Source organism: Rousettus aegyptiacus, unplaced genomic scaffold (genome assembly GCF_014176215.1).
Source record: "Rousettus aegyptiacus isolate mRouAeg1 unplaced genomic scaffold, mRouAeg1.p scaffold_m13_p_12, whole genome shotgun sequence".
Lineage (NCBI taxonomy): Eukaryota > Metazoa > Chordata > Mammalia > Chiroptera > Pteropodidae > Rousettus > Rousettus aegyptiacus.
This window is the reverse complement of record NW_023416287.1, coordinates 361284-370741: the sequence shown is the minus strand read 5'-3', so window position 1 is coordinate 370741 and position 9458 is coordinate 361284. Positions and strand designations below refer to the sequence as shown.

Sequence of the window (9458 nt, the reverse complement as noted above, 5' to 3'; positions counted from 1 at the left end):
ACGCGGGCTGGGCTTGGTAGTAGGGCTTGATGGGGCCAGGAGGGAAGGACGGGGTGCCTGTGCAGGCTCCCCCTTTCACCTTGTCCCACGAGAGGGCACCCTGAGCCCCTCGCCTCAACTTGGTTCAGCCTCTGTCATCGCAGCTGGACAGGAAGCTGTGTTGACAGACGCCAGAGGGAAAGGAGTCTGCCCGCCCCACCCCCACCCCCCGCCCCGCCTGGGCTCGTCCCCGGGTCCCCGAGCTGCCCCTGGCGCTGGGGGGGGCCGTCACGGGACTGCGCCGGGCACTGGGCATGGGTGCAGGACGGCTGCTGCCAGGTCGGGAGGGGACTGTGACGCTTCCCAAGCCAGGTCAGAGCATGGCCCCCTGGAAGTCGTCGGCCCCTCCCCTGGGGCGTGGCAGGGAGGCGCATATAGGAGGCGGCTGGGCTGGAGCCGAGCATGCGCGTTGGCGGCCGGTCGCAGGTAGGGCGGTCAGGGCAAGCGCCCAGGCGGGTGGGGCGAGGCTGCAGCGGGGTCGGGCGTCTCCGCTGAGGCTAGGGGACCGACCCCGCTCCAGGAAGGAGCATGAGGGCGCCGGAGAGGCCGCCCCTGGCCCCGCCGTGGGCGCTGCCTGCCCTGCTCCTGGCCCTGGCTGTTCGTGGGACGACAGCGGGCGCGCCCACCTACCGGTGGCGGGACAGGGACACGCGGGAGTGGCTGGTGTGCAGCCAGTGCCCCCCGGGCACCTTCGTGCAGCGGCCCTGTGGCCGGGACAGCCCCACCGCGTGCAGCGCGTGCCCGCAGCGCCACTACACGCAGTTCTGGAACTACCTGGAGCGCTGCCGCTACTGCAACGTCATCTGCGGGGAGCGCGAGGAGGAGGCGCAGCCCTGCACCGCCACCCGCAACCGCGCCTGCCGCTGCCGCGCTGGCCACTTCGCGCACGCCGGCTTCTGCCTAGAGCACGCGCCCTGCCCGCCTGGCGCCGGCGTGGTCGCCCCTGGTGGGTGTCGGTCCCCCTGGGCGGCAGCCCTGGGCTGGGACTCCAGCCGCTGCTGACGACACCCAACTCCCCTTGACCCCATCCTCTCCATCGTCCCCAGGCACCCCCAGCCAGAACACGCAGTGCCAGCCGTGTCCCCCGGGCACCTTCTCCGCCAGCAGCTCCAGCTCAGAGCGGTGCCAGCCCCACCGCAACTGCACAGCGCTGGGCCTGGCCCTCAACGTGCCCGGCTCCTCCTCCCACGACGCCCTGTGCACCAGCTGCCGGGGCTTCCCGCTCAGCAGGCCCGGGCCGGGGGGCCCAGGTGAGGTGGAGCCGGGGGGGCTGATGGGATCAGCCTGTGTCCGCCTCTGCTCTCAGGCCTGAGTCCGGGCTTTCGCGGGCACCCGGGCAGGGCCTGCGGAAGTGTTGTGGGGCGAGGGGGACCCTGAGCCCCACTGGTAGCCCCGGGGGTGAGGTGGCGCTCACGAGTGCCCTGTGCCGAGAACTTACTACCTAGCCTGCACCCGGATATTGGGAAACTGAAACCCGAGAACTTAAACAACGTGCCCGAGGCCACAGCAGTGAAGTGGCAGATTGCAGGAGTGCCGCATCTCTCCCCGGAGCTGGCGAAATCTGGCAGGCCACTCCCAGGGGTCAGCACGGGGCGTTCTCCCCTTCACTGCATGGCCTCCGGGGCCCAGGAAGCCCCGGCGGGGGCGGGGGCGGGGGCGGGTGGCCGTGTCCGCTGAGCCCCAGCAGCCCTCTCCCGGACCCTTTGCAGAGACGGAGGAGTGTGAGCGCGCCCTCGTCGACTTCGTGGCTTTCCAGGACGTCGCCCTCAGGAAGCTCCTGCGGCTGCAGCAGGCCCTCGGGGGCCCAGGGACACAGAGCCTGCCACTGCCAAGGGAGAGCCGCTCTGCCCTACAGCTGAGGCTGTGGCAGCAGCTCACCGAGCTCCGGCAGGCGCGGCCGGGGGCGCTGGCGGCGGAGCTGCTGCGCGCGCTGCACCTGGCCAGGCTGCCCGGGCTGGAGCGCGCTGTCCGCGAGCACTTCCTCCCAGCCCGCCGCTGAGCCTCCCCTATTTATGTCACTAACCAGCCGACTGGACCAGAGGAGGCTACTGACTGGCTCCCTCGTGCCAAGGAAGTTTATTTTTTATAAAGCCGGTTTATTACAAAACTGGTTGCAGACAGCTGCGTCGTGTCGGCTCAAAGACTGGTGGGGACACCTGCCGGGGAAACACCTGGGCACCACTGCGGCTTCCTGAGTCCTCGGGTCTCCCCCAGGCCCTAGGACAGAGCCTCAGTGGGAGGACGGGGGTGGCCAGGGGGCGGCGGTTGTGCCCCATCCTGCCGTGGGGCACAGCGGGAGCCCCATGGAGCTCGCAGTGGTCAGGACAGTGTGGAGGGTGGGTGAGGGCCAGCCAGGGAACAGCTCGATGTGGGGCGGTACCCAGGAGTCACACCAAGGCCAGCGGTTCCCTTGTGGAACAGGACCCGGCGGACTGGCCCATGCCCCTCCCCTGCCTGCCTTCTGCATTCCGCCCATCCCCCCACCGGCAGGGGACTTCCCAGGAGGGACTGGCCAAAGCCCTCCTGCTGGGCTTTCTGGGGAAACAAGGCTGCTCCAGTGCCAGGGGAGAGGAGGAGGGGACGCCCAGCCCCAGCCTGGCTGCCCTCCCCACAGGCCCAGGAACCCCATCTGACCCCATGAGGGGCCCCACGGGAGGGATAGGACCTGATGATAGCCCATGAGTCACCCACCTGCAGCTGGGTCCCCACCCCTCCCCTGACTCATCCTTTCCCAGCAGCCCCTCTCAGGCCCCCGTGGGGGAGGGCAGGCAGCCTGGAAGGGCCTGACCTGAGAACATGAAGCCACCAGGCCTGGCTGTGGCCAGGCCGGTCCCATGAAAGCAGACAGTGCTCGACAGGCCATGGCTCCAGCCTAGAGCCCCTTGTGCTCTGGTCACCACACACAGCCCACAGCCCTGCCTGGCCACTTGGAGGGACAAGGGACGGGAGCTGCGCAGACCACCTTTATTTTGCTCGTGCTACCTGCAGCCAGGTGGGCTGGGAGTGGCCGGCTCCCACATGAGCCATGTGGGGAAGATCTCGACTAGCTTCACAGGGAGGGCAGCTGCTGAGCGCGGGCCTGGAAGGCCCCCCCCCCCAACACCCCCATCCACGCCCAGGCCACGCACCCCCACTGGCACACCCCAGCTGGCAACCACGCTTGCCACAGGTGGGTGACTGTTATGCTCAGAGGTATGCCTGCTCCCAGCATGACCTCCCACTTTTCTGTCCTTACTGGGGATCAGAATGTGATGTTGGGCCCATGGGCCACTGGGAAGGGAGACATGGCTTCCCTGGCAGATCTCCCCCACCCCACCCTGAGACTGCATCAGAACCCAAATCCTACTAGCCTCTGGGGGTGTGGGCCAGGTTTCCCGCATGGTGACCCCAGCGCCCAGCCCCCTCCAGAATCAGAGGGGGTAGAGGCCAAGGGCAGCCAGAGCCCCTCCTATCCGTGGCAAACTGCAAGGTCTGGAAAACCCCGCTTCCTACCCAGAACCCTTGGGCCCCATCCCGGCTGGCGGGCAGGCCAGCACTGAGGCTTTCTTCCCAGGCCCCAAAGTGGGCCCTGGGCGGGTCCTAGCCTGGCGTGGCTGCAGGTCGCCCAGCCCCCATTCCCTAGGCAGAAGCCTACGGGTGCAGAAAGAAGTCTGTCTTAGAAAGTAAAGCAAACAAAAAGGCCCAGACACGAAGCCAGGCCCACCCCAGGACGGGGCTGGGAGGGGGCAGAGCGCCCGTGGGCCCCGCAGGAGCAGCGGGCACGAGCTGGGGCGCCGGCCGTGCCTACGTGATGTCCCTCTGCCGCGGCGGCCGGTGCACGTTCCGCACGACGCACTTCACCATCCACTCGATGCCCTCACGCACCCCTTGGCTGCGGAGACAGTGGGGTAAGGGAGGGCCGTCCGGCCCCCCGGCCACGGGATAGGGGCCCCACTCACCCGGTGAGGGCCGAGCAGGCCTGGGTCAGGCAGTCTCGTCTGCCGATCTTGGCGGTGCAGTCGCTGAACGCCGTCTTGATGTCGGGGATGGACAGGCAAGTCTGGGGGAGGCGAGGCTGTGAGCAGGCCCGTCCCCCAAGGCTCTTCCCTGGCCCTAGGGTGGGAAGCAGTGGGGGCCACCACGGCTTCTCTGCCCAGGAGCAGTCCCACGGGTGAGTGGCCTCGGAGAGTGAATGGCCCCCAGGATACCTACAGCCACAACACACACCCCAAACACAGGCCACCGTCCTGTGCAGAGTCCATCCATGGGGACAGTCACCAAGACAGGGCCTGGGGTCTGGCCACCTGGGGTCCCGGGAACAGCACTGGTGCCCCTCCCCAGACTGCCTGCCAAGTCTCGGGGGCTGGGGTTGGCAGCAGACAGGTCAGGGTCAGTGTTGATCCCCCCCGAGCCCCAGGGTCCCTCTTTTTTTCTCCAGAGCTGCTACCTCGGTCTCTGCAGAGGCTCCGGCCGCAAGCAGCTGAGACAAGGCACGGCCGCCCCCCAGTGGACAGAAGGCGCCCTGCACTGCAGGCCTCTGGAGGGCACTGCACCCCACACGGCTTGGGGTGTCCCACAAAGGGAGCCCTTCCTGGAGCAGATACCCGTCCCCCTGGCAACAGGGCACGCTCACCTCAACATCCTGCTTGTTGGCCAGCACAAGGATGGGGACGCCACCCAGGGCTTCGCTCGTGACCATCTTCTCTGGAACGGGTGAACAGGCGGCAGTAAACCCCCTCCGTCTGCCCGCCCCAGGCTCCCGCACTCCGGCCACCCTCTCCACAGGCTGCACACGCTCCCCTGTGGCCAGCGCCCCTGTGACCGGTGCGGGCCTGGCTCTGGACACGTGGGATGTGCAGACGGAACCTGGACAGCCCCTCAGCCCCCGCCCTGGCCGAGCCGCACCCACCGAAGGCTCGCTTGGACTCCGCCAGTCTCTCTTCGTCGGTGGAATCGATGACGTAGATGACGCCGTGGCACTCGGCATAGTACTGGGGGAAGCGGGCAAAAGGGGGCTGAGCCCTGGGCACCTGGCCACCCAGGGGCGGCCCCCGGCTGCGAGACCCTCCTGGGTCCTTCCTGAGGATGGGGAGGCCGGGCGGAGTGCAGGTGTGCCCCAAACCCTCCAGGGTGGGCGTGCTGACCTTGGCCGGGGTAGGCCCCTCCCCAGCCCTCTGCCTGGGCGTGCCTGATGGTGGCCCAAGGGGACGGATGGGGCCTTGGGGCTGCAGCAGTCCAAGCTGCCTGGTGCAGACCAGGTGAGGGAGGAGAGTGTCAGTACGGCCTCGTGCCAACGCCCACAGCAGCCACAGAAAGGCCCCCGAGGGGCCAGGCTCGTGCCACCCTCTAAGCAGCTGTGTCCCCTGTGCAAGAGGCAGGGCCAAGGACGGAGCCCTGCGCCTGGGCTGGAGCCGGGAGGGCGGCGAGGGCGGGTCGCTGCACCGTGGAACCTCCACAGCTTTCAGGGCCAAATCCTACGAGTGGGGCGCTAGTGGGGCACGTGGAGCTGCGCCCTGGGGAAGGACAGACGGACCCACTGGGCCCGGGACACGAGGGACACGGCCAGCCTGGCAAGGCCCCTTCTGCAGCCAGCAGCCCGACCGGCGCAGAGCCAGCGTCCCCGCCCACGGGAGCAGACGGAAGCTCTGCCACTCCGCCCCAGCCTTCCCGTCGGTCACAGGCCAAGACCTGGCACAGCCAGATGCTCCGCTGCCGGCGACCCCGCGGTCGGTGAGCTAAGGACGCCCTGGAGCACGCTTGGGTCGACCCCCACCCCAATCTAAAACGAACTTTTGTGTTTGCACTTGCTACGTAGAAGACGGCCCTGGGCTTTGCAGGCCGCCAGTCTCACAAGCAGGGACCCCTCTGGCCCTTGTGCTGGGCGACACGAGGGCCGCAGGCTGGCCGCACGGGGACCCTGGCCGCAGGCTGGCCGTCTTACTGCCAGTGCCTGGGGACTGGCAGGCCCTCCAATGGAGGTCTCCAGGCAGAAAGGGACACTTGGAGTTTGCAGCCCAGTGAGAATCATCCGGTAGCCCAGGGATGGCAGAGGACTTTGCTGTCTGTGTGACTGGGCCCTGGTGATGCCCAGCCATGGTAGCAGTGACAGGAGCAACATGTCTGGGGCTGAGCATGCGCAGGACCTGGGGCACAACAGGCTGCACTGAGCCCACGGCACACACCACGCCCTGGACCCCGTGTGACCATGTGGGAAATCCTACAAACCCAGCGGAGAGAGAGCAGCGCCCGAGCACGGCTTCTGGGGTGGGGGCACACGCTGGCAGTCTCACGGGTGTGGCTGGAGAGACAGAAGCCAGGCGTCCTCCTGTGGCTGAATGCCAAGTGGCCCCATTTACGTGGAAAGACATGTCCTGAGTCTGGAACTCGGAAGCGGTCGGGAGCCCCATATCTATCCCTCAAGTGACCCCCAGGGGACTCTGCCATCCAGTCCCACAGCTCTGGCCTTGGTAGGGTTGGGGCTGTGGTCACCACCACAGCACCTACTCACCAGGGCACAGCAGGAAACCCAAGTCACAAACCCTGGCTACCTCCTGGGCATGCTGGCAAGGGTAACTGACCCCATGGGCAGCGGGAGGGGTGCCCATCCCACCGCGGGGCCAGGGAGAACCCGAGGGAGCCAGGGCACACCAGAGGTGGGCTTGGCGATCAGGGGCTCACGACACCGGCAGGAGTGGTCGCTAGGGGGCAGCACAGGCAGCTGTAGGGCCAGCCCGCGGTCCCCAGGGTCCAGCTCCCCTCAGGAGATCCTGAGTCTTGGAGGAGCCGTTCCCAAAAGCAGAGGCATGGGTACAAGAGGGACTGGTCACCCACCAAGGCATGCTGCCAGTGGTGGGCGGCATGTTGATGGACAGCCCCTTGTTGGCTCCTGCAGAACCCACGGAGAGTCACAGCTGCCCAGGGCAGCTCCCTGTAATGGCGCGCCAGGTGGTGTGGCATCCTGGCCAGCCTGGCCGATGGGGGTGGCTGTCAGGAGCAATTCCCCAGTTCTCCCTACGGGCCCCACCGTGGGACGGGCACCCGTGCCACTGCCCATGGGGTCTCCCCGTGCCTGCCTAGACCTGCGGCCTTCCCACGCTCATCCCAGGTGCTGATCCCCAACACGCATCTTGCGCCCCAACCTCCACAGCATCAGCTCCGAAGCCCTGGCCCATGACGTGCCGGTCTGCTCCACTCCCCACAGGATGGGGGTTCAGACGGGGAGGCCCTGGCTGCTTGGCTCCGCCTCACTAAAACTTAAAGATACGGAGCACTTTGGCAGGGACAGAACAGGGTGACTGGGTGCCTGCTGCTGGGATCAAACCAGAACTCAGAGCCCTGACACTCGGCTGTAAACACCCGGACAACCAGTGTGTCGGGAACAGGCCTGCAGCCCGCGTCGACTGCCCCAAACCCAAACGCCGGTCCAGCGGGAGGGGCTGCCAAGGGGAGTGGCTGCGTCTGGCCCGCGCACTGCTGGGCCCCGCGCCTGGCACGGACTGAGCTGCGGACCGCCCCGGCCTTTGGGGGGCGGGGGCGAGAGCACCACACGGGACCCTCAGAAATGGCCAAACGACGTCGAAGGAGGAGGTCGCTGCTGTGGGCCTCTGAGGCCGTCACTCCCTGATGGGGAAGGGGCAACACAGAGGAGAGCGAGAACGGAGAGCAGGGGCAAAGCTGGCACCACGCCGGCACCGAGCCTGCCCCACGGCTGGCTCCCCGCCAGCTTTGTTCACTGGCAACAAGATCGCTAATTCAGAAGGACCACGCGTCCTCAGTCTCAGGAGAGTGACTCGGAACCAGGATGGGGCTGCGGAGAGGCTGCCGCCCGCAAGGACCGCTGAGCGGGAAACCTCGCAGGCAAGGGAGGGAGCGCCCGCGGGGCAGAGACGACGCGCGGGGGAGCGGCGCGGGGCGCCGGTCTCACCTTGTCCCACAGAGACTGCAGCTCTTCCTGCCCACCGAGGTCCCAGAACATGAGCCGAGCCTGCCCCACGTCCACCGTGCCGACTGCGGAGAGGGCGGCGGGTGAGGCTGCGGCCCTGCGCCCACACAGGGCCCCCGAGTGCTCCCGGACCAGGGGCCAGCTGCCTGCCGACCACACACGACCTCAGGGGTCTGCCCCCCAAAACCCACAGCTCTTGGGGACTCCCTTACTGTTTAGACCCACGGTGGTGGTGATCTTGGAGAAACTCATGGCCTTGTAGTTCTTGTTGAAGCGGGTTTTCGACTGCTCCAGAAAGGTCTGAGGGGGAGACGGGCAAGAGACGGCCTAGGCTGGTTTCAAGTCTTTGCCCCAAATGTCCCCCCTCGGGTCTATCCCTTTAAAATAAAGCAGAACAGAACGTTTCGCTCTTAAAGCAGTTGGTGGCGACTGTCCCATGGCCTTAAATGGGGTTTGGATACTTTCTGGGCAGTGACCAGGGACCTAAAGGGAGAAACCCCGAGGACCCGGGTACAGGGGCAGGGGCAGCCGCCTACCGTCTTTCCAGCATTGTCCAGGCCCAGAATCAGGACGCAGTACTCGTCTTTCCGGAACATGTACTTATACAGCCCGGACAGCAGCGTGTACATCCTGCCCTGGGCCGGAAAGCAGGGTCACCGCAGATCTGACCAGCCCGGCTCCCACGGGGCCATGCCATGGCAGTAACCGTCACTCTCGTGTGTCTCACCAAGTCCCTCAGTAAGTCCCGCCCACTGTCCCCCACATATCCTCTCCCTCCCACCCCCACCCCGGCCACCAGCTGTCCAAGAACACCCTGGTTTCCTCGCTCCACCCCCCTGCCGCGAGCACTCTGCGCCCAGCCTGCAGATCAGGCCTCGTCCTCCCCCGCCTCGGCACCGACCCCCGGCCGCCGCACTCCGCCTCGGCCCTCCCTCGGGTGCAGCCCGGGCCACCGAGCCTTCTCCCACATTCGGTCGCGCCCCTCGGGGGCGGCGCGCGGCCCGGCACACCGCAGGCGCCCGGTAAACCCGCAGGACTCCTGCAAGCGTTAAGCGGGGCCATCCGCTCCTCCGAGCCGGGGGTGCGCGTGGTGGCGCGTCGACCGCAGCCCCGGGGCGGCCGTGCAGCTGGCAGGCGGCGCGGACGGGCGGCGGCGGGAGGCCCCGGGCCCGACGCCCCGCCCTGACGCCGGGTTCCGGGGCTCTGGGCCCCGCCGCCGGGGGCTGCTCCAGGCCGGCCGCCGCGCCCTCGGGCCCGGCACCCGCTCCGCCCGCTCGGGAGGCGGCGACCCTGCCCCTGCCCACCTGCGCCAGCCGGGGCCGCGGAGCCGCTGCGCGCCTGACTTCGCTGACCCCGCGCGGCGCCCGACGGGACACGGCCGGCCGCCCCGGGAGGACCGGAGCCGTCCCTGGGGCCCCCGCAGCGGGCACTTCCGGCGGCCGCGGCGCTCGGGAGGAAGTGCGGGTCGGCGGCGAGGGCGGAAGCCGGGCGCCGGGCC

At 68.1% G+C, this 9458-nt stretch overlaps 2 protein-coding genes across 5 annotated transcripts; one reads left to right on the top strand and one right to left on the bottom strand.

The window, feature by feature from the left end:
• The first annotated feature begins 136 nt into the window (after positions 1–136).
• On the top strand, positions 137–3118 carry TNFRSF6B (TNF receptor superfamily member 6b). Its single transcript, XM_036229158.1, has 3 exons — positions 137–985; positions 1086–1289; positions 1749–3118. The coding sequence occupies exons 1-3, from the start codon at positions 568–570 to the stop codon at positions 2036–2038; spliced, it is 912 nt and encodes a 303-aa protein (XP_036085051.1). The 5' UTR covers positions 137–567; the 3' UTR covers positions 2039–3118.
• ARFRP1 (ADP ribosylation factor related protein 1) lies at positions 2086–9419 on the bottom strand. Of its 4 annotated transcripts, none has more exons than XM_016146307.2 (8): positions 9265–9419; positions 8497–8595; positions 8173–8260; positions 7943–8025; positions 4928–5009; positions 4652–4722; positions 3978–4078; positions 2086–2256 (listed from the first exon to the last, which is right to left on the bottom strand). In XM_016146307.2, the coding sequence occupies exons 2-8, from the start codon at positions 8587–8589 to the stop codon at positions 2139–2141; spliced, it is 636 nt and encodes a 211-aa protein (XP_016001793.2). In that variant the 5' UTR covers positions 8590–8595; positions 9265–9419; the 3' UTR covers positions 2086–2138. The 4 variants fall into 4 exon arrangements, with proteins under 4 accessions (XP_016001793.2, XP_036085057.1, XP_016001804.1 ...); XM_036229164.1 differs by having other exon boundaries at positions 8497–8590; positions 9265–9417; XM_016146318.2 differs by lacking the exon at positions 2086–2256 and adding an exon at positions 3768–3910 and having other exon boundaries at positions 9265–9418.
• Positions 9420–9458: the final 39 nt, after the last annotated feature.

Excerpts from the sequence above, each read along its gene's own strand:
- TNFRSF6B (XM_036229158.1), top strand. The coding sequence starts at position 568 with ATGAGGGCGCCGGAGAGGCCGCCCCTGGCCCCGCCGTGGGCGCTGCCT. Across the intron at positions 986-1,085 it reads CGCCGGCGTGGTCGCCCCTG|GCACCCCCAGCCAGAACACG; the intron begins GTGGGTGTCGGT and ends CATCGTCCCCAG. Across the intron at positions 1,290-1,748 it reads GCCCGGGCCGGGGGGCCCAG|AGACGGAGGAGTGTGAGCGC; the intron begins GTGAGGTGGAGC and ends GACCCTTTGCAG.
- ARFRP1 (XM_016146307.2), bottom strand. The coding sequence starts at position 8,589 with ATGTACACGCTGCTGTCCGGGCTGTATAAGTACATGTTCCGGAAAGAC. Across the intron at positions 8,261-8,496 it reads TGGACAATGCTGGAAAGACG|ACCTTTCTGGAGCAGTCGAA; the intron begins GTAGGCGGCTGC and ends TCTCCCCCTCAG. Across the intron at positions 2,257-3,977 it reads GCCTGCTCGGCCCTCACCGG|GGCCTGGGGGAGACCCGAGG; the intron begins GTGAGTGGGGCC and ends GCTCTGTCCTAG.